The 22,699-nt window shown below is 45.3% G+C and overlaps 1 protein-coding gene across 8 annotated transcripts in view; it reads right to left on the reverse strand.

The window, feature by feature from the left end:
- The window catches only part of CRIM1 (cysteine rich transmembrane BMP regulator 1), a 211,980-nt gene that overhangs the window by 9,409 nt on the left and 179,872 nt on the right, over window positions 1-22,699 (reverse strand). For 5 of the 8 annotated variants that reach the window (XM_067007818.1, XM_067007816.1, XM_067007817.1 and 2 more), the window contains 2 exons: window positions 4,455-4,649; window positions 1,328-1,441 (listed from right to left, as the gene is read on the reverse strand). In XM_067007818.1, the coding sequence (XP_066863919.1) occupies window positions 1,328-1,441; window positions 4,455-4,649 (309 nt within the window). The remainder of the gene's footprint in view (window positions 1-1,327; window positions 1,442-4,454; window positions 4,650-22,699) is intronic. The other 3 variants (XM_067007819.1, XM_059079292.2, XM_059079289.2) reach the window with 1 other exon arrangement.

Raw genomic sequence — 22,699 nt, forward strand, 5'->3', positions numbered from 1 at the left:
GATACAGTTGTGAGCAAGACCAGTCCTGCCCTCATGGGCCTCTCATGATGAGTTACTTCTCACCGTCTGGCAGCTCATGGCCTGTCCTCTGGACCAGTTTGCTCCACTAAACTCAGTTCGGCTCTGATTAAAATCTACCCACGCCTCCTTCTTTATCATAAAATACTCAAAGCTTTAGTTCAGAGCCCTCAAGCCTAAGGGGAGAGGGTCATTTCCCTTTGATGTGAACTTAAGAGAGAAGCCACCTCTGAGCAGTTTTGCCAAAAAGGATAAATCTTTCAGCAAAAAAACTGCTTGAAGAAACAAAAAGAAGTGTGGGTGCTGCTGTGCTTCCAAGCCTAGGCCCAGGCTTGCCATGGCCAAAGACTGCATTCAACCCCAATTCTAAAATAGAACGCTTCCAGCATTTACTACAAGAGTCCTTTACGAAGCTGCTGGCATTGTGGATGACACGGCCAGGGGAGTGACACAAAACTTTACCTGGCCAGGTGGCATAGATCACGGGCACTTGGTCACAATTAAAGAATTACAACTGGGGTCAGATTTGACCTGAACTTCAGAGGAACCTAAGACAACTTACTGGGGATGTATTTTACAGTCAGAGGCACCTGGCCCACTGTAAGAGCCACCCTCCTTAAAATGCCCTTTTCTGGATATGGGGCAGGGTGCTTGGGGCTTACAAGGACACCATTTTCTGGGAGATGGAACCGTAAGTCAACTTAGGACTGGGGACTCCTGGGTCTTCTGCTAACTAGCTGCACGGCTTTGGATAATTCACTTAACTTCTCTGACCCTGTTTTCTATACAATGGGACAAGTACTAGCCAGCAAATGAGTTCACAGGTCTGGTACTTGTATCCAAAGATGGCAGAGGGGGCAAGTGCTTTGTAAGGGTGAGGCTGTACAGAATGTTAGCTGATGTGCGTAGGGGACAAAGCCAAGTAGCTTGAGCTTTCCAGGTGAGAATCGGCAACCTGAAACTTCAGAGGGCCCAGGGGAAAGCTGGGACAGGAATCCAGGCTTCCTGGCGGGCCACACTTAATCAAATGGAAGGTGGCAGAGCTCTCCAGACTGCAAAATTTTCTGAGATAAGATGGAGAAATGATTCAGGAATAATACCTCAGAAGCAGCAGGGGGACTTAACAGAAATTCAATTCCAATCCAACAGGAAATGCTGACTGAGAAGTCGCTGGAGAAATCTCTAGTTATGAGCAGGATGTTGGTGAAACCTGCACTCTTTCCTCTATTAAACTCGCAACCGAGGAGAGTGGATCTTTCCCTCTGTTCCTGCCGCCATCACCTAAATTTGCGTCCTAATCATCACACACCTGGGACGTCTACAGTGCAAGTCACAGCTGTCCTGGCTTCTGGTCTCTCTGCTTCAGTCCTCCTACAGATCACTGTGTGGCTCCCCAAAGCGCCTCCATGATCTTGTGTTTCATCTGCTCAAAAATAAGCCACGAAGGACAAAGGACAAAATCTACCTCTCCAGTTGACAGTTAAGGCCCTGAAAATCTTGACCAAAGTCATCTTCTCTGTCCTCATTTCCCGCTACTAGAACTCCCTATTCCAGGGGCATCTGGCCTTGACCTTTCTGTCTCAGGGTCTTTGGTCAGATTACCCTTTCAGTCCAGTTAAGAGAACCCACCTGTCTTTCAAGGTCTAGCTCAGTCCTTCAGTGAAAGCCTCCAAGACCCCCCTCTACCCCACAGGAAAATCCTATCTGTGAATTTAGCACTCGTGGTCCGTAGCTGGGCTGTGTCATGGTTGTCTCTGATTCACCCCCTCCCCTTCTCTCTAGAAACCACTCTAAGTAGATTTTGCCGCCACCACGGTATGGAAATGGCTCTCGTCACGACCACTAGGACAACGCTAAATGCACAGCAGTCAGTCCCTGCTTCTCACCTGATGTCCCTCCTCCTACCCTCTCTCCACGTGGCTCCCAGGTCATAGCTCTCTCAGTTTCTCCCCGTGTGGCAGGGGCTCACTCTCTGTTCCCACCTGCCCAGATCCCACAGTTGGAGGGTTCCTGGGCTCAGTCCCAGGCTCTCTTTTCCTCTCTATATCCACTCACTCCTTGAGTGACCTTGTCCGGTCTCAAGACTTAAAAACCACCTGTGGCTGACAACGTTCAAGTTTATAGATCCATCTCCAATTTCTCTCCCGAACTCCAGACCAGACGGATTCACTGGTCTAATTCATTATCTCCACTTAGATATCCAGTGGAGATTTCAAACTAAAAACTCCCCAAACCAAACTGATTTTACACCAGAGCTGCAACTCCATGTTTCAGTCAAAAATGATATTATAGTCGCCCTTGGCATCTCTCTTCCTCTCACTCCTCACATCACGTTCAAATCCTATGGATTCTACCCTTTCACTAGAATCAGAACCCAACCATTTCTCCCACCTCCACAGCTACTGTCCTGGTCCAGGCCACACTCGGCCCTCACCTGCATCACCGGCCTCTCTGCTTCCACTCCTGCAAGTCACGTCCCATCCCTGCTCTGCTCAAAACCCTCGAGTTTCTATCTTGCCCAACAAAACTCTAAAATCGCTCATGAGATCTTGTGTGTTGGCACACAGCGACTTCTCTGCTTTCCTCTAGTTACCCTCCCTGCTCATGGGGTCACATCCACACAACCTCCCTGCTTCTCTTTGAATGTTCATGGCACGTTCCCAGCCCCTGGGCTTTTGTCCTGCCTACACCGCAGAGATTCTGCCTCTACCCCATGATTCCTGCCACCCTTCTGAGTCCCTTTATAAATGTCATTTGATCAGTGAGGCATTCCCGGATTATCAGAACATCCTGTCTCCTCTTCTGCCTAAGCCCCTCCTCCCCCACCCCGGCCTCGCTATGTGTTTTCTCTGTGACCCCTATCCTCATCTTGTGCGCTATTTACTGTTTACTTATGTGCTGCCTGTCTCTCCCTACGAAGCCATCAGCTGTGTGGACGGGGACTTGTTGGATTCACCCTTGTCTCCCCAGGGCCTCGAGCAGTGCTTACATAGGGTAGGCACGAAATGAATCTTGGGTGAATAAATAAGATCAAGTTTCACCATTTGAACTGCTCAAAGCATATTACTAGGAAAACTGGTATGAAACTTGTGAAACAGGTGAAATGTAATAGATAAAGCAACTCCAATGAGAAATACATGTTTTTCCTCATTCTTCTCGTGCAAAACACTTAAGGATTTTGTTTTTTCCCTATATGGACACCGAGGGATACGACATCACAGAAGTGAACTTGTGACTCTCGGTTTACACCTTAAACAAGGCCAAGGAGACTAAACTATGAAAAGCACCCAATAAGAGATCCGAAAAGGACTCAGCCTCCTGACCTGGCAGAATATGGGCATTTTTAGAAGTGCCCATTAGGGCTAGTCTGCACAACAGCTAAACAAAAGGCAAACGTATGCAGAGCTCAGTGAAACTCTTCGGGTTTAACTGGCTCTCCCATTTTACAAGCGCACGGTGTAGATGCCCTTCTAAGTTGCCCTGACTCCCAGCCCACCGTGCTGCATGGAGCAAGAGTCTCTAATACAATGCTGCAAGAAAACACAGAATCGAGGTGAAGATGGAGGGGCTTTTCACTTGCTCAGGACCTCTCTGGGCTCCTAGAGTGAGCCCTCCCTTTGGTCTGTGTGGTCTGGACTGCCTGTGTGTTCAGGGCTTTAGATCCGGAACACTTGCCCAGAGGCTGTCCTGCCGAGGGCTCAGGTCCTGCATTGCTGGGAACGAGGGGCAAAAAACAAAGGAGCTGTTTTGGCAGGAGACACAGACACGGAAACCAGGAGAAGGCCTGGGGGAGGATCTGGGCAGCTGTGGGGGACTTAGGTTTGAAACCGGGAGGCGGATTACTGAGCTGACATGAAGGGTGGAATGTGGGGACAGACGTAGGCATGTGATTCTGCAACAGCCAGCTGGGGGCATGCTCCGTGGTCCCGGTCTAGGTGGGAAGAGATGGAAAGTTCACGGGAGGGCTTGGGAGAAGGCTGCACGGGGTGGCCTGGGTACTACTGGAACTGATGAACTGAAGAAAGATTGGACCAGCATCGTATTCTTTACATGCAGCTCTTCCATTCTGGTTCTGATAGATATTCACCTCAGAACAGCATTCCCTACTGTGTCCAATGATGGACCTTTTCCGCTAGGCTCGTCCAACACTGCACTAAAACTGTGCTACTCGGATACGGCAGGTGTCAGTCACAGGTCTGTTACACCCATAAGGCCTGCCACTTACCTTTAGAGAATGCAAGTCAGAAGAGAGCAATACCGGCATGGAGCCAAACTCAGGCACTCACCTAGATGGTCACGGGCTCTCAAGTTACCCCCCAGGTCTCTGTCTGGGCCACAGGAGCTAAGGGATGGGTGGGGGAGGTTCTGAGTCTGTTCTAGCTTCCTCTTGAATCAACATCACAGCTTAAAAAGGGGCAGGGCAGCGGCTTAGATACCTGGGCACATTGGGCAGCAGCTCCCTTCCACGTTGATGGGCTCGACGCAGGGCAGTGGGGGGCAGCTGACGGTCGAGCAGAGGGTCTGGCCCTGCAGGCAGTAGCAGTGTGTGCAGCTGTCAATGTCCCAGCGCTCCTCATCAGCGTAGGCCTTCCCGCTGAAGTGGCACAGCACCTTCTTCGGGATTGTGTCCTCTAGGGAAAAGAATGGCACATGGTGGAGTACTCGCTCCATGGGACAAACACAACTTCTCATCACGCTTGAGACATGAAGGGGGAAAGCTCTACACAGTCGCAACATGTTCTAGGATTCCCAGAACTGGGTAAAACGTCCACCTCCCCAGCCCCCACTGTTGTTTTCCTCTGCTCAGCAGGAGCCTCTGAACTCTCATCTTGTGGCCTGAACCTGATCGAGGGCCACTGAGGCTGACACAGGTGGTAGCTATAACCACCAGCTGGGAACGATACCCGTTGGCCAAGAGTCATTAGACTGTCATTGCAAAATATACAGACTTAATCATTGCATGGCTGTTGAACATACCACGTGAAGAAACTAAAACTGAAATACAAATAGGTAGGGAGACAGGATCAGAGGTTCTGTTCCACGGAAAGAGAGAAAAAGTCCAGCTGAGTATACTTATAGAAACAACTGAAGAAATTCCCATCTCCAGTTAATCTCTGTGTAAACGATGCAGGGGAATGATAAGGAATGACAATGGTCTGTCGCAGGGAACTGGCAGGCCTCCTGTGCTCTCCCAGAAGGGAATCAGCATTGAGATAACCATTTCCTTCATTTTTCAGGGATGCTAGATGGATTTCCCTCTCAGTAACCAGGACATTCCTGCTTCAAAAACAACCTCACTTCATTTCAATCCATTTTTTTTCCCCAGCAAACTATGCTTTTTGAGAACTATATATATACATATTGAGAACTATATATATATATATATATATATATATATATATATATATATATATTTTTTTTTTTTTTTTTTTTTTTTTTTTGGCGGTACGGGGGTCTCTCACTGCTGTGGCCTCTCCCGTTGCGGAGCACAGGCTCCGGACGCGCAGGCTCAGCGGCCATGGCTCACGGGCCCAGCCACTCCGCGGCATGTGGGATCTTCCCAGACCGGGGCACGAACCTGTGTCCCCTGCACCGGCAGGCGGATTCTCAACCACTGTGCCACCAGGGAAGCCCATGAGAACAATGTATTTTTAAGAGCTATTTTTTTATGTATAAGAATTTACAGCTTAACAGATTCTGCTTATCTTTTTTCTCCGTTCTCTCCTACCATCCTCACATCTTCCCTCTCCCAACCTCTTCCTTGAAAGTTCCTTTCTCTTTGACTCAACACCTTCTCCTGGTTTCTCTGAACTTACTAGTGGTCACATTTCCTCTAGATCTCAGAATGAGGCCCAATGCCCAGCAAATCAGCGATGGGGCCAATTAATGGAGAAACACAGGATGAGGGTGGGGCAGCCCCTCCCCGTCACTGGCCAGGCCGATAACTGGATGACTCCTACAAATCTGGGGAGATTTTATGCTCAGGTTCTATGGGCAGCTCCATTCACTACTGGTCACCGGTCAATGAAAAACTATAAAGGCATCTGGAAGGAAAGTTCCTTAGGAAAGAAGTGGTGTCTTCTCCCTGGAAGGCACCTTGGAAGCTCTGAGAGGGGCAGTATTCACTGCTCAGGCACAAAGGACAGAACCCACAATGCCTGAGGGGCAATGAGGAACATCTATATGCAGGGCGTCAGGACCCCAGCCTCTGTAGCCAAGCGCTCCTGGGAGGCTGGAACCACTCTGTAAAGACCTAGCATGAAGCTTCCTGTTGAGCTTTTCCAGAGGAGGGTCACAGGCAGAAATATCTGTCTTTGGAATCTACATTCTTTTCTTACCAATTACTCAAGCATGTGCCCCTGACTAAATGGCACTAATAATGTCCTATGACTATAGGGTTTTGTGTTTCCAAAGGTATGTCTTGGTCCATTGTGGAGTGTTATAAGTAAGGACGGAAAGGACTCTTTGTCTAGTGTTAAAATGCATAATCTCTCTGTTTCCCAATGCATTTTCATTATTTCTCTCATTACTGTTGCTTGATGTTCAGCAAGGGATATTAAGCAATCACAGAAAGTTCTAGTTGTAAGCAGAAATTCTTTTTCAATATCTACTTAAAAACGTACTTAACTGTATTTTTGAGTGTTCCACAGAAAGGGTTCTGGTGCACTGAATGTTAACCTTAAAAACTCACTTGGAGGCTTTCACACCAAATTTATGGTAGAAGTTTTTGATAATCTGAAATCCTTAGAGGAGGTGACTTCATTAAGATACGCAAAATGTACATGTCAAATGGATAAGTAGAATCATTTAATGAACTTAATTCAAGTAATATACTGACCTTGAGCCAACACGTCATTGAGGACATTAGATTTGCCATCAAATCTAGAGTCTATTATGCAGAGAATTCTTTATGAAAGGAAGCATTTCTTCGTAAGGCAATTCTACTGATTATATTTCACATAAACCTTGTAACAGCTCACACGATGGACCAATGTCACTGCTGTATAAAACCTGAGTAACGTATTACTGTGCAAGGACCTGGGAGAAGAGAAGGTTACGCTCCCCACCCTATCTCGTCCATCACCTTCTCCTGTGCTTTTCCTCCCACAGGCATTTTGCCAGTTCTCTTCTTAGAGAAGAAGAGGAAGGGAATGAGAAAGAGGCACAGAAAGGATAAGGGGGCTTCCCTGGTGGTGCAGTGGCTAAGAATCCACCTGCAAATGCAGGGGACAGGGGTTCGAGCCCTGGTCCAGGAAGATCCCATATGCATCTAAGCCCGTGCGCCACAACTACTGAGCCTGTGCTCTAGAGCCTGCGAGCCACAACAAAGAGAAGCCACTGCAATGAGAAGCCCACACACTGCAACGAAGAGTAGCCCCCTCTCACCGCAACTAGAGAAAGCCCACGTGCAGCAACAAAGACCCAACACAGCCAAAAATAAATAAAATAAATAAATTTATTTTAAAAAGGGAAATAAAAATTTCCTTTGCCAGGAGAGAGGGTATATTTGGCAAATATCCCCCAAACCACAAAAATAAAATACAATAAAATAAAGTTAAAAAAAAAAAAAAAAAAAAAGGATGAGGACTTCGTAATAAAAGAAATTCAAATCAAGGCCAAGCACTGGTCTGTATTTTCTTAAGATCTAGGCAAAAACACTTATTACATCTTGAGATATTAAATCAATGCGAATATTTGTGAAGTTAAAACTATCTATAAAATTAAGACATTAAAAATAGTAATTATGTGTTAAACATTACAAAGACCTTCATTCACTTACATTCATCTACAAACTTTTATCATCAATGGGAAAAAAGGCAGGACCAGGACCCTGACCCAGAGGACTGAGCAGAAGTGGTGGAGACAGGCTGGCGACCAGCACTCCTCACCAGGCACCACGCAGCAGCCACAGTGCTGTGAATTCAACGTGGAGTTTGGACAACACAACACGGAGGGTGAAGCAACCGTCTGCTGGGGGAACTGGGAGAGGCTTCACCCAGGATTTGATGCTTTAGTTTTACTTCGAGGGATGAACAGAAGACAAAGAAGCTGGAAGGAAGGACACTGCAAGTAGACGGTGGTGCCTCCAACAGTTTGCCATCTTGGAATGACAGTGAGAGGAGCGAGGGCCACATGCAGGATGGCTGGAGATGAAGTTAGGATCAGATCGTAAAGGGCCTTGAAGAGCAATGACAGAATTAGAGCCTTCCTGCAGTGGAGGGGACGGGCCTTACCAGCTTTGTCTTCAAGAAGAGAACTCAGGCATAGGACAATGTGGAAGACTAAACAGGGTCAGGGAGATGGGGACGCTGTTCACCGGGATGTGTTACAAGGCCTGGATTAACGCGGAGGTGACGGAGGTAGAAGGGCAAGGCTAGGTTTGAGAGCTGTTACTGAGAAACAGCGGTCAGGAATATGGACAGTGAGGGGGGTGGGGGTGTGAAGGACAACCCTGTTTCTTGCAGTGGGAGGTGATGCAGAGGTGATTCCAATACATGAGTCACTTGCCTGCTTTAACAAATAAACAGCTGGTGAGCCTGTCAAGGACCTGGTCAAGCCTTATCAAACCAGATATTCCAGTGGGTCAGTCAGAGCTGCAGCGGTTGACCTTCAAACTCTTAGCCTTTCTGTGTGAACATGATCATGAAGCTGCCTCTAGGATAGAACTGATTTGGGGCTCAACAAGGTAAAAGGGAACACATTTTGGTCACCAGTGGTGAGAATGTGGGGTAACAGGCAAAACTGGCAGGTATCCCTCATGTATCCTTAAAAACATTATGCTTCTTTGATCCAATAATTCTAGTCTATCCCAAGGAAATAATCAGAAAAGGCCTAAAATAAGTTGTTTATATGTAGATGTTCATCACAATATTGTTTACAATAGCAAGAAATTGGGGGAAAAAAACCTGTGTCCAACAATATGGGATATTTTAATGACTCAATACAATCATAGGAGAGAATATCGTGCAGCTGTTAAAATGCATCATGTATAGTAGAAGCTCAACCATGTAAAGAGGAAAATTTAAAACTGGAAAGAAACGAAAATGTTAACAGTAACTGTTAGAATCAAGGGTGAATTTTTCTCTTTAACTTTTCTTTTGCAATGCGTATGAGTCACTCTTGATAAGGCAACAATATTAAAATGATGATTTCAAACAGATATGTGCATGCATTATCAACCTCCCCTCCCATCCCCAACACACACACACACACACTCACTCTCTCTCTCTCTCTCTCTCTCTCTCGCTCTCGCTCTCGCTCTCGCTCTCTCTCTCTGAAGAGAAAAGCTTAGTCTGAGCCTGGTTCTAAAGAACCTGGTCATTCGGTGTGGTGCTTTCTGGACGCTACTGACCCACTCTGAAGAATTTCAATGGTCTGCAAGAAAACTAAACCACAGAAGACGTGCCAGAGAGCAAATGCTCAGCTACAGCATAACGTAGTGTCTATGCAGCTACTCATCCAGTAATTGTATGAGATCACTATCCCAAAGAGTATTTATAAAATGATAAAAGAGGGAGAGTAACTACTCTGGATGCCTTGGAGGCAGTAGGTTGAACCAAGAACTTCGACGACATATTAGATGAAACTTAAGTTTCTCATTTGATTTTGTTACAAAAATAAATCTTTTTCTGAATTCAATGAAGATTAAGAGTTCAACTGAGTGCAGCAATACGATAAAGAAATGGTGAATCCCATTCAATGGGAGCCGCACAGAGATGCTGCGGCAGACTCTGCACACAGCTGTGGAGCTGGAGTCTGATCGGTGGGGCCCGAGGAGATTCAGGGGCCACAACGAAGCTCTTCCCCCCCCCAGGGAGGGGCTGACCACCATGAACCCAACTTCCAGGTGCTTCTACCGAGTTAGCTCTATTCCATTCAAGCTCTCCTCATCAGATTACCGTGGAAACATCTCACCTTCTACTTCACTTCATTTTCAACGGAATTAACTCCAACTTGAGATCAGGAAGCTATCTTATCAGGTTTAAACAACTGGGGGTGAGGGAGGGGTGGGTAGAGCACAGAGGCAGATGCCAATCAATCACTGGTTGAAGGCAGGGGCCGAAAGAATGAGTCTCTTGCTGGAGGTGGCAGAGAGTGCAAAAGGGACCGACCAGTGGCCCCCAAAAGACCCTGTAAACGGACCTGATTATAGGAATGAGGTATCTCAAGGTCTGCCCAGAAGTCGAAAACCAGTGTTTAGGCTCGTGTGCAGAGCTCAGCTGGATCACAGCAAGACCTAAGATCTGCATGATCAGCACTCTCACAGCTGATCTCCGTACAGACTGGATGTCAGACGACGCAGGTGGTAGAGGCACGAGGGATGCTTCTGAGAGAAGGATCTAGGGCCAAGCACTGAAGAAGAGAGCTAGCGTCTGCTGAGCGTCCGTGGTAGCCAGGTGCTGTGCTCAAAAGCCTCACATGGCCCAGCCTCACGGCAACGCTCTGAGGTAGGGCTGTGTCTATCCTACTCTTGGGGAAACTCAGGTTCAGCGAGGGGAAGGAACTAGATGTAACCAAGCCAGTAGGCGGTGGAGCCGGCATCTCCTCCTGGCTCCATCTGACCGCAAAGCCCACATTCTTTGCCTTGAGCTCTACCTAACAGCTCCCTTTCTTACCCTCCCAGGAATACACAGAGCCCTCTTCATGTGGCCTCAATTGCGCCTGGGCCTCTCTGGAACAGTGGACAACTTTTTGGCTCTCCAGCTTTTTCAGGTGGAGGCCAAGCTGGATCCAATGTGGGACCGGGGCTGAGCCACGGTTAGCACTGGACGTTTTATGTCAGGGCCAGCTGGCTTGAGGATATGGACTTCAATCCATGACCAGCCCCATTTCAGAGTCGGCAACAGTTTTCGTGGTATCTCCACATCTGATCAGTCTGAATCGCAGTATCAATATATTTCATAACAGTAAAGTTTGTTTCTTCAAACATGCTTTAAAACAAAGCCACGGGCTTCCCTGGTGGCGCAGTGGTTGAGAGTCCGCCTGCCGATGCAGGGGACACGGGTTCGTGCCCCGGTCTGGGAAGATCCCACGTGCCGCGGAGCGGCTGGGCCAGTGAGCCATGGCCGCTGAGCCTGTGCGTCCGGAGCCTGTGCTCCGCAACAGGAGAGGCCGCAGCAGTGAGAGGCCCGCGTACCACAAAAAAATAAAAATAAAAAAAATAAATAAATAAAACAAAGCCACATTTAAGACATGGGTTGGTCACCACTCTGTGGAATTTTCATGTGAAATAAATGAGGACTCCTTTTTGTAAAAGCCTTGACTAATTTTTTCTGGGGTGGCTGCTATGTGGCCCAGATTAGACTAGATTAGATTTTATGACTTAGATTCTAGTCAATGAGGCTTTATAGAAACATCTTTTCTTTTGAGCAAATTTCATCTGAAAAGCCAGGGATCTAAACAGAGGCCTGAAAGTATGTTGTGAATTTCAGTTGACTAATGGATCCCGGGGCCCCTATTTCTTTTTTTTTTTTAAATTGAAGTATAATTGATTTACAGTGTTGTGTCAATCTCTGCTGTACAGCAGAGCGACTCAGTTATACATATACATCCATTTTAAAAAAATTTATTTATTTTTGGCTGTGTTGGGCCTTCGTTGTGGTGCATGGGCTTCTCATCACAGTGGCTTCTCTTGTTGCGGAGCATGGGCTCTAGGCGTGTGGGCTCCAGTAGTTGTGGCACGCAGGCTCAGTAGTTGTGGCTCGTGGGTTCTAGAGCGCAGGCTCAGTAGTTGTGGCGCATGGGCTTAGTTGCTCCGTGGCATGTGGGATCTTCCCAGACCAGGGCTCGAACCCATGTCCCCTGCATTGGCAGGTGGATTCTTAACCCCTGGGCCACCAGGGAGTCCCTATACATCCTTTTTAAATATTCTTTTCTGTTATGGTGTATCACAGGATATTGAATATAGTTCCCTGTGCTATACATTAGGACCTTGTTGTTTATCCATTCTAAATATGATAGTTGGCATCTACCAACCCCAAACTCCCAGTCCATCCCTCTCCCTACCCCCTGCCCCCCTTGGCAACCACAAGTTTGATCTCTATGTCTGTGAGTCTGTTTCTGTTTTTGTAGATAGGTTCATTTGTGCCATATTTTAGATTCCACATATAAGTGAGATCATATGGTATTTACATTTCTCTGTCTGACTTCACTTAGTATGATAATCTCGATAGTTGCATCCATGTTGCTGCAAATGCCAGTGCCCCTATTTCTTTTGTTGTTGTTTTTGTTTGTTTTGTTTTTTCGCGTTACGCGGGCCTCTCACTGCTGTGGCCTCTCCCGCTGCGGAGCACAGGCTCCGGATGCGCAGGCTCAGCGGCCACGGCTCATGGGCCCAGCCGCTCCGTGGCATGTGGGATCTTCCCAGACCGGGGCACGAACCCGCGTCCCCTGCATCGGCAGGCGGACTCTCAACCACTGCGCCATCAGGGAAGCCCGCCCCTATTTCTTACACGCTCATTTCTTTTCCTGGATGGACCACTTCCTCCCATGGCACACTTGGGTCAATCTGAGAAAGCTCTGTCAGAAAATTTTAGAAATGACTTGGTTTACAGGGAGACATGGTGGCTAATCTACCCAATTTGCGGTTCTAAATAATAAACTAATGAAGTCATTGTAGTTGGGGGGGGGGGAAACAGCACAGTCTAATTGAAAGTCCATATAAAAGCATTTTAAGCTTTAAGGCTGAAGAGGGATGCAGAAATAGAGATGTGGGAACTGTCCAACTAAAAGTAACCGGAACAGTTTATATTTGGTTATCGAGTGGGCTGTCCATTTCATTCTGACTGTGGTATTCGTCACTCCAACTGGTTGCTTATGCTGACAGTGACATTAGGTTTATTCTTCAATACCTAATGATAATCATAACTCCCACTTACTGACTGCCTACTATGTACTGGGCATGGTGCTAACCAAGCTTTTTGTTTTTCTTTTTATGGCTGTGCCACATGGCTTGTGGGATCCTAGTTCCCCGACCAGGGATTGAATCCGGACCCTCGGCAGTGAGAGCAGAGTCTTAACCACTGGACCACCCTAACCAAGCATTTTTCACTAGTCAATTCCACATGCTCTCCACAGGCCAATGGAACAGGGTGTTATTTGAATTCCACAGGAAACCAAAGCACAGGGAGAATAAGTAACTTGCCCAAAACGCATGGCTAGGAAGTGGCAGGGCCAGGATGGAAACCACACACACCTCCACAGCCCCTGCACACTGTCTGCCTGCCTCGTCCCCAGTGGGATAACCTCAGAGAGCTCCATGTTCCTGGGCAAGGATCTGGTCCACACAAACAAAAGTGGGTACTGCTCACTGACTCTGGAGAATGGGCACTTAGACTTCCCACCCCTTACATTTGTTGGGGCTCAAGGTCTTTGCCTTCAAAGGCAGATCACCCTTCCACCGACTGCATCAGACATCTACATAATCCTATCAGGGAGTGGAGATACAGTGGTTATTGAGGCTGTGGTTCTTCTCAGGCAGACTTCTATTTAACACTCCTCTCTCTCTCTCAAGGAAGAGGATTCGAGAAGAATGTTCCAAGGAAACCGTGAGGTATGACACTAATAGAATAAGGTTTATTTTTAAAACAAACACAGCAGGAGTTACATACCCAAACACATGTGATCCCTTTCTACGTAGTCACTGTTGAGGGCTATAAACGTACTCTGGCGATATTGCCCCTGCTTCATACGGCTTTGGAATTTTCCTTTTGCAATGACATCCAGAGCCAAATTTTGAAAACAGGCAAGGAAGACGGTCACTATTTTATGGCTACTCCTTGGTTTAGATCAGCTTTGGTATTTGGTTTCCTCAGCTCTGGCCTCTATCTTATCCATCAGATCGGCTTGAAATGACTTTTGGCCTCTATCAGAAACAAAGTCCCTCCCTGCTAAAGGATGGTGGTTTACTGCTGTGTCATTCTCAGCATCGTGTGTCAGGAGCCTGGAGCACTCATGCCCATAGCTCCTCAGGCAGGCCAGCCATTTAACTCATGCAGCGCTCAGACATATGTCTTATATTTTTGGATTCAAAAAGCAGCAGTATTATCTTGCGTCATGTTTGACTACAATAAAAATATGTGATCTCTTTCAGTGATAGAGTTTGGAAAACTCAGCGTGGTTTTTCCTTTTTTTCCTTTTCCTCAATTCTGGTTATCCGAAAGGGCTGAGGAAGAAATGGCAAGGCGTTGAAATGTTAACTCCTTTCGAGCTGACCTCTCCACCTGTCTGAACCTCGCTATCTTACTTCTTTTTAAGATAAGAAGAGGCTTACCAGGCTGTTAAAAGTTGGACTTTGCTTTTACTCTTGAGCTATTTTACTAATTACACTATAAAGCTAATTAACAGTAAAACCCGGATACTAGAATCATGTCATTTTCTTCCTCTATAAAAGTCCAATTATTTCAGGAGTCACTGATGTAGTAGCTCGGGCCTTGCTCTGAATCTGACCATGATGAAAAGAAAGCATTTCCAGATTCCCCACCACCTTTGCTTTGTGAAAGGTTTTAAAACCTAAAATCCACTAGAATCTACATTACAGTTGGACTTTTCCATTTCTACCAGGAGACAACGTTCCTGCATAGATAGTTCAGGTTCTAACTCTGGTGGTTTTTCGTTTTGTTGTTTTTGCAGTACGGCAGGCCTCTCACTGTTGTGGCCTCTCCCGTTGCGGAGCACAGGCTCCGGACGCACAGGCTCTGGTAGTGATGGCCATGAAGTCAGAGTCTTGGTGTGGGAGTAGCTTCCGGGGAGGAAGTTCGGCAGCTTTAGAAATTGCATCAGTTCTTCCAAATCTCCAACGTACTATTTAGAGACCTGAAAAGTAATTTACTCTGGGATGCTCATGGCCGAGAAAATAAATGCAGCTCTTACTCTCAGAGTAAGTCCCACTGCAAAACAAGCCAGCGCAGTGGTGCAGTGGGTGCTCGATCTCTCTGCACATCGCTGTAGAGAGCGCCATTCTAAACGCCAGGGGTGCAGCGGTGCACAAGGCAGGCGGGGGTCTCTGCCCTCGGGGAGATGCTCCTGGATTGAGGATCTCCTCAGCTCCGTGTGATTTCAGTTCAAAACAGATGTGCCAAATGATTTGAAAAAAATTGTGCAAACTGCAGGCCCTGCTAGTAATATTATACTTCAAATCAGTTTAAGTTTGAGGTTCGAGGGATTTTTTTTTTTAAGTTTTTTTTTTTTTGCTTTTTGTGGTACGCGGGCCTCTCACTGTTGTGGCCTCTCCCGTTGCGGAGCCCAGGCTCCGGACGCGCAGGCTCAGTGGCCATGGCTCACGGGCCCAGCTGCTCCGCGGCATGTGGGATCTTCCCAGACCGGGGCACGAACCCGTGTCCCCTGCATCGGCAGGCGGACTCCCAACCACTGTGCCACCAGGGAAGCCCGAGGTTCGAGGGATTTTAAAGAAAACTTTCGTGCAGTCATTTAGGCAGGTGGAGAAAGGTATCAGGTACACTATGGGTAACACAAGACTTAGAAGAGAGTGCAAAAGGCAGCCAAGTGTTTCCACTGACACAGCTGACTTGGGTAAGTATAGAGGAAGTGCTTTTTAAAATTTTGGCTTATGACTGTAACAGTGCATTACAAATACTCTCTAACTCCCACAAAGGAATTAGATGCTACTATTACCTTATACTTTATTTTCTCTTAGCTGACAAGACACTGTGATCCCTGGCCTTGCGATATCCTTTGTATTTTTATATCCCAAGTTGGGCACATTCAGGGCACAAACTCCACGATGGAGGATCAATGGAACGTGGGTGCCTCCTGTTTGAGAAACCAGCTTTTACTTTTTTTACATAAAGTGGAGACAAACAGAAATCAGAATGAAGAAGGAATCTGAGCAAATAAACAAGCAGGTCACTAAGAAGTGGACAGAGATTTGCAGACATAGAAGAGGACGACTGATTTTGAACATGCTGGCTCGGTGGACCTCCACAGACTGGAAAAGAATATAAAAGTGGAACTCAACTGAAGTCTTACTAAAAACAGACGCTGGCGGCCTAGGCAATTTCAGTGAGGCAGAAATCTAATACACAGTAATTTTATCAGCAAATGTTTAGAGTTTTCTGCCTAAAAATGCAAAAAAACCTTTACTGATTAACCTCAAAAATTGCATACTTTATCCTATAACTTTTAGCTTCTAATAAATAAAACATCTGCTCTTAATTCACTTATATAAAAAGAAAAAACTGAAACAAATGTTGCCATGTAGGCTGACTCCTATTTCCATATAATGCTTTTTTTTTTTTTTTTTTAGCAGAGAAAGGTTTATGGCAGGGCCAAGCAAGGAGAACGGGTGGCTTGTGCTCAAAAACCCCAAACTCTACAATGTCTTAACTGCTGTAAAGGCAGATCTGACCACGATTTTAAGACTTTTCTTGAAAGTCCCATTTTTGCTTTATTTTATTCTATTTCTGGGACAGGAGTTCAGGTCTCTTTATAAAGGTGAAAAGAGCCTTTCAGGTTTCTTCAACATACTGGAAAGAACAGGTGATGATACAGGGTTCCAAGCTAACAGAGAAATTATAAACTTCCCTGAGTTCCACCAAGAGAAATCTCACCAAACTGCTAAACATAGTAACTTCTGGCTGATTCCTACTTCATGCAAAGAGGATGGACTTTCTCAGTAATAGAACTTATTAATCTTTGTATTGAGCATCTGTTATGGGTTGATTAAACACTTCATGGATAGAAGTTCAAGGAAACATTCCATTTCCAACTTGATAAAGAGTATAAAGACTGACTCTTACATAGGCTAAGAAAACTTTGAGGTAGAAGCCCAGCGTGGCCAATTTCTGCACCAGAGGAGTTTCTGCACCTACAGGAGGTGGTTCATCCTGTCAGAGCCCAAGAGCTGTCAGGAACACTCCACCAGCAGCCTCCGGGTGGGTCTGCAGACTGACTTCAGGTCTGATTGCATTTTGTCGCTGAAATGTAATCCTGCTATAGAGGGTTGTTCCTCCCTCATTAGAGGGTACACAGTCAGGGCTGGCCTCCTGGGCAGAAATAAGAGGCAAAAGGCACCTGCTAATAATCTCTGGAAACACCAGTGCCAGCCTCCCTTCTGTGCAGCAGACGTCTTTAAAACAAGAATATGGGGCTGGAGCCCAGACAAAGAAATGCCACTCAGAGGTTTTCCCCAAGTTAACTAGAACAACTTGAATTTCTGTTTACACAGCCGGGGGCCTGGAAAGGATACTGAAGTGAGAAGAGAAAGCTGCTTAGGGGATAAGCAAGATGAGATGTTTCCTAGGGTGGAGGGCAGGACCTAATAAACAAACTGAAATCAAACCCTGTTTATTTTTGTTGGGACAACTTTAGACCGGTTCCAAAGTTAGTACCGTGCCCGACAACCAGAATGCCGTCAGTCTTACACTCCCTAAACATTACACAGAAAAGCATCCTGCTTCCCTTCCCTTTTGTTTAAAATCACTCGGCACTAACTGTGACCACCGGGGCTGTGAAGCAGGGGCCCAGGGAACTGAGAGCTCTGAAGAATGTGCAGGAAGCACCCTGGGGCTCCTTCCGACATGAACACTGCCCGATTATAAATGCCACAACCTCTGTTTCCAGGAATCATAGTGGATCCCGCACAATGAGTCCTTGGACTCCTCAAATGGGACTAGCCTCTCAACGCAAACAGAAAAATAAAAGAGCTCCATTCTCTCTCCCGCGAGACATCCAGAGGTATGGGAGGACAGTGAAGTGCTGAGGTCTGGGGCCAGGCACTGCCACAACCCAGCTGCACTACAACCCCTTAGATAGCATGCTGCTTCCACCGGGGTCACAATAAGGTGACTGAAGTTGTCATGTGCTATTTATTTAAGCAAAGAGTGTGCAGGATGAGGTACAGCACACCAAAGTGTTTTCTCAGATATTCTCGTCCTTCAAAAACTTATCATTGTGACGCAATATCCAGGCCTTTCTCTTGCAGAAGGGCGGATGCCATATTTAAAGTGAGATACCAGAGTCCACGTCATGCCTGTTACCCACGTCAGGTGCACCCTGTGTTAGGAGAGCTGTAACTCTGAGCCAATATATAGTCATATCCTGCTCACTGTTTACCAAGTGCTTTCATATATGTATATTACGTAGTTTAATTTTCATAGCACTTTAGTGAAGCACAGGATGATATTATTATTCCCATCTTATAGATGAGGAAACTGAGCTACAGTTACGTCCTACCACTAAGACCTACAGCTAGAACGTGCCAGAAATGGGGTCAAAGTACGTTCTCTTTCCAATACAGAAGTTTTTAATTTTACGAAAACATACTGGAGAAACAGCTGTGAAAAGTGTTCCAATGATGATGCCAGTATCATAACATTATGGCTTAAAAATGTACAACATTTAGTTCTGTGGGTTGTATATCTTAGAGATGCTGAATTAAATATTTACTGTTTGATTCCTGGGCTGAGTTAAATACACAATAATCAACAGATGTTCCAAAGAGATACTATTTGTATTTATCTCTTAGAAAAGATACCTACGGGATTTCCCTGGTGGTCCAGTGGGTAAGACTTCGAGCTGCCAGTGCAGGAGGCCTGGGTTCCATCCCTGGTCAGGGAACTAGATCTCACATGCATGCCGCAACTAAGAGTCCGCATGCCACAACTAAGAAGTCCTCACGTCACAACTAAGAGGCCCGCATGCCGCAACTAAGAGTCTGCATGCCACAACCTAGACCCAGCGCAGCCAAAATAAATAAATAATTAAATAAATATTTAAAACAACAAAACAAAAAAAACCTCTGTAATGACCTATAGAAGAAAAGAATCTAAAACGCAGTGGATATATGTATATGTATAACTGATTCACTGTGCTATACAGCAGAAACTAACACAACATTGTAAATCAACTATATTCCAATAAAAATCTTTAAAAGATACCTAAACAAATAAACATAAATCTAAGCAAAAAATGAATGCAGTATGATAGACTGACTTGATGTAAAGCATAGGCATGGTCCCTACCAAGAGGAAACATCATTAACCATTTGCTAGTTAAAGATCACTATGGAGAGGAAATAGAATTACACCATCATGACTGAGTGCCAAGCCAGCTGGACTCCACCTGAAAGCTCTAACTCAAATATTAATATAAGACATATAAAAATATTAAAAAATAGCTAACCTCTAATCAGACAGATGTACAACCTACAAGAAAATCATTTTTTCATGTACCATCTATAATAGAACTTGTTTTCAGAGATCCTTAAAGATATGAGATACTTAAAGACACTTAAAAGATACTAGACGACTTGAAGACATGTAATCAGAGTATCATAACTTTGTTCACACCAAATTATGAAATAAATATGCGTGTGTATATATACATACACACACACATAACACACAAACAACTATCATCCCAAGATAACTAACCTTCAACAAAAACTTAAATGAGAAAGATGCACTGACTCAGGGATTTCCAGCCAAAAAATATCTAAATATCTGATATATAAATATCTCTAAATATATGACCTCAAATATTTTCTAAAATAACACATGGTTACAAATAAGTAAAAATGCTTGCCAAATGGTTAAGTTTCAAAACAACATTCTATGCACTGAGTCATACTTATGACTTGGCCAACACAAGAGTTGCTTACGCAACTCTTCATCGCGGGGGGGCTGGGGGGGGCACCTGAGCATCGACATTTCCAAAGTCAACAGGTATGATGTAGCAGCAATATGAGCTTGCACACCTCATACATTAAATTAAGAAAGATCTTTATGATCAAGGTAGTGCCTTTCTTTATAATATTTTTGTAAGAGATAATATAAATATAATAGTTATGAAAATAACATTCAGGAATGACTGCACCCCTGGCCATGGTGCAGATCTGCTGGGATGATCTTGCTAGACAGAAGTTGCTAGAGTCTGGCCCTTCACAGAAGCATCACCCACACCAACATCAGAGCAAGGGTGATGTGTCAGGACAAGCATCCCCTCAGGCACAGGAAGTGCTGGTGCTGTAAGGGTTTTGGGCTTAATTGTTTGCTGCCCTTTAGGAGTGATGGGATAAAGATCTCACTGAAGCACCGAAATAATTTTTTGCTCCAGAAAGGTTAGAAAGGCATGGAGCATGTAGTCAGTGATAAGGCTATCAAGGCTATCTTGCATGGTGAAGTCTGTCATGGCGAAGGCATTTGTTGTTTATAAGGAACCACATATCAAATCTGCTATCACACATTAGAATTCCCACCAGGCCTTTTATCCTCCCCGTGCCCCCACCCCGATCTACATTCAAGTCATCTCTTGATTCTTGTTCCCCTTTCTTTAAGCCATCATTACAGTCAAAAAGCCTATGAAAATAAAATCTAAGTTTGTGTGTATTTGTGTAGGAAGCTGGAATATAAAAAAATTAGGGAATCAGAAGATGTTCCATTAAAATGATTGGGTAATTACTACTTAGCTTCCTTCTAGGACAAGGATGAATTCCCTAATGATGGGTATTATAAGTAATTAGACAAAGCTGTTCACTTTTCAAAATTAATCATCAATCCTATTAATTATGTCTGTATTACACATTCTATTAAATTAGCGCACATAATATGAGGCCTTCACACACCAGAAGAGAAGCATCATCACTGCACTTTAGTGACTTGATAATTTATCTGAAAGGAACACAAACATTCGTAATTACACTACTTTTAGGAGGATCACCCTTTTCAATTCTCTCGTGGTAAGAAAAAAGGCTACTTTACAAGGTGAAAGCAAGCACACTTTTCTTTAGGAGTTTTAGCACTAAAAAAGAAGCCAGATTAGAGGCAGGTTTGAGGTTTTTAGAGATTCATATTTGACTGATTAGGGAGAACATTCCCCCAGGGAGGAGACCTGCAGCCATGGTGACGTCAGCACTGTAGGCTTGGAGGAGGCACATGTGACCCCGGGAACAGATTATCTGGGTTAATAAGGAGCTGGGTTCAAACTAAGAAAGCCTAAAACAGGAGACAATGAAAGCACTGGTCCTCGATGCCTGCTGAGAAGCAACTGGGGGCTTTATGACATGCAGAATGACGGCCTTCCTACCTTCTTCCTTTGCTAGGTGATCTGGATGGGGATGCAGGCTTTGCCACTGGGGCATTGCTAGTAACTGCCTACAGGTGTACTAGTGCTGCCCGGGCTTGGTGCCCTTACAGAGAGGGACCACACTGACGGGAAGCTGACAAGAGAATAAGCCTGGAGAGGTCAAGGGAGCAAACTGGAGGGTCAGAAAATCCCCATATCACAGTCATGAACTGAACTTGACTTCATATGCTTGGACATAACCTGGTCCTTGCTACTTGCAGAAAAGTATGATGCACATAGAGGCTCCTAATGACTATTTCAGTAAGAAAACACGTATGAAGCACTAAGACGAATGCAAGGACAACAGCACACAGCGTCACGCATCAAATGTTAAGACTCCCCAATACGTTCCCCAGAAGATACGCCATAGGTTTATACAGTACAGTTATACCTGTGTCAAGGGGAGGGGGTAGTAGTTGTGGAGGGAGATGTAACAGAAATAAAATTTCCACTCTATCATTATAATTATAAGCTCATATGAACCACAATTTAGTGAAAGTACTTACAATCTAACTTGAAATCAAAGTCACAAATTGGGGCCAAATTGGTATTTTCTTCCCCACACTAAAGATGAATGCATAGTCTAAATTGGGTTCCCAGCCCCTGGGCTGTGACCGCTACCAGTCTGGGGCCTGTTAGGAACCAGGCCGCACAGCAGGAGGTGAGCAGCGGGTGAGTGAGTGAAGCTTCATCTGCCGCTCCCCGCCGCTCCCCGCCGCTCCCCATCGCTCGCGCTACCAGCCTGAACCAACGCTACCACCCTCCACGGAAAAACTGTCTTCCACGAAACCAGTTCCTGGTGCCCAAAAGGTTGGGGACTGCTGGTCTAAATAATGCAGGAAATGGAATAGGAAAATATGCAGGCAAAAGAAAAAAAAAAAAGTCAACACAAAATACTATGATATGCAGGTTTTTCTCCATAAGTTTGGTTTTGTTAAATTGGTTTTGTGAAAAAGAGAAGTGATTTACTGTTATCACATGGAAACAAATTTACTAGTTGAGTAATTTACTAATCACATATTTACCAATTAAGTAGCAAAACACAACAGGAACTTTTTTTATCTAAAAAAAATTAAATTTCAGGGTTTTCAACACACAAGAAATTCACGGCTGGGTTTTTCCTCTGAAGGTAATAGAATTCTCAGGCCTCCTGGGCCCTAGTTTCCAACTGTGATCCAAGTGCCCCTGGTTGATTTATAAACTGTTTCCTTTAGGACTGAAGTTTTGGTATTTAAACACAGTGGTCCTGGCTGGACATTTCCCCCTCCCTCCACCAAAACCCTGGTCTGAAATAGTGGCCTGGTTACACCTTTCATTCAGGTCTCACCAAGGGCTGTGCCACTTTCCAGATGACTGTTGGTCAGCTCTCTGAGAAGACACGTAGCAGTAAGTTGGGTGGATGCCTTGATACACTTTTGGCTCCATTTAGGAGCTACGAAGCTTATGGGTATTACAGCAGACCCAGCACTCCAGTCACTATGAGGTGCAGCAACCGTATGTCCCGATTTACTAGGGACACTCCTGGTCTACAGCCATGGTCCCAACATAATTATTAACAGTCCCCACTTCACTCACAAAAGCATGGTTTAAAGAATAAATT

The sequence above is a fragment of the Kogia breviceps genome, chromosome 11 (genome assembly GCF_026419965.1).
Source record: "Kogia breviceps isolate mKogBre1 chromosome 11, mKogBre1 haplotype 1, whole genome shotgun sequence".
Lineage (NCBI taxonomy): Eukaryota > Metazoa > Chordata > Mammalia > Artiodactyla > Physeteridae > Kogia > Kogia breviceps.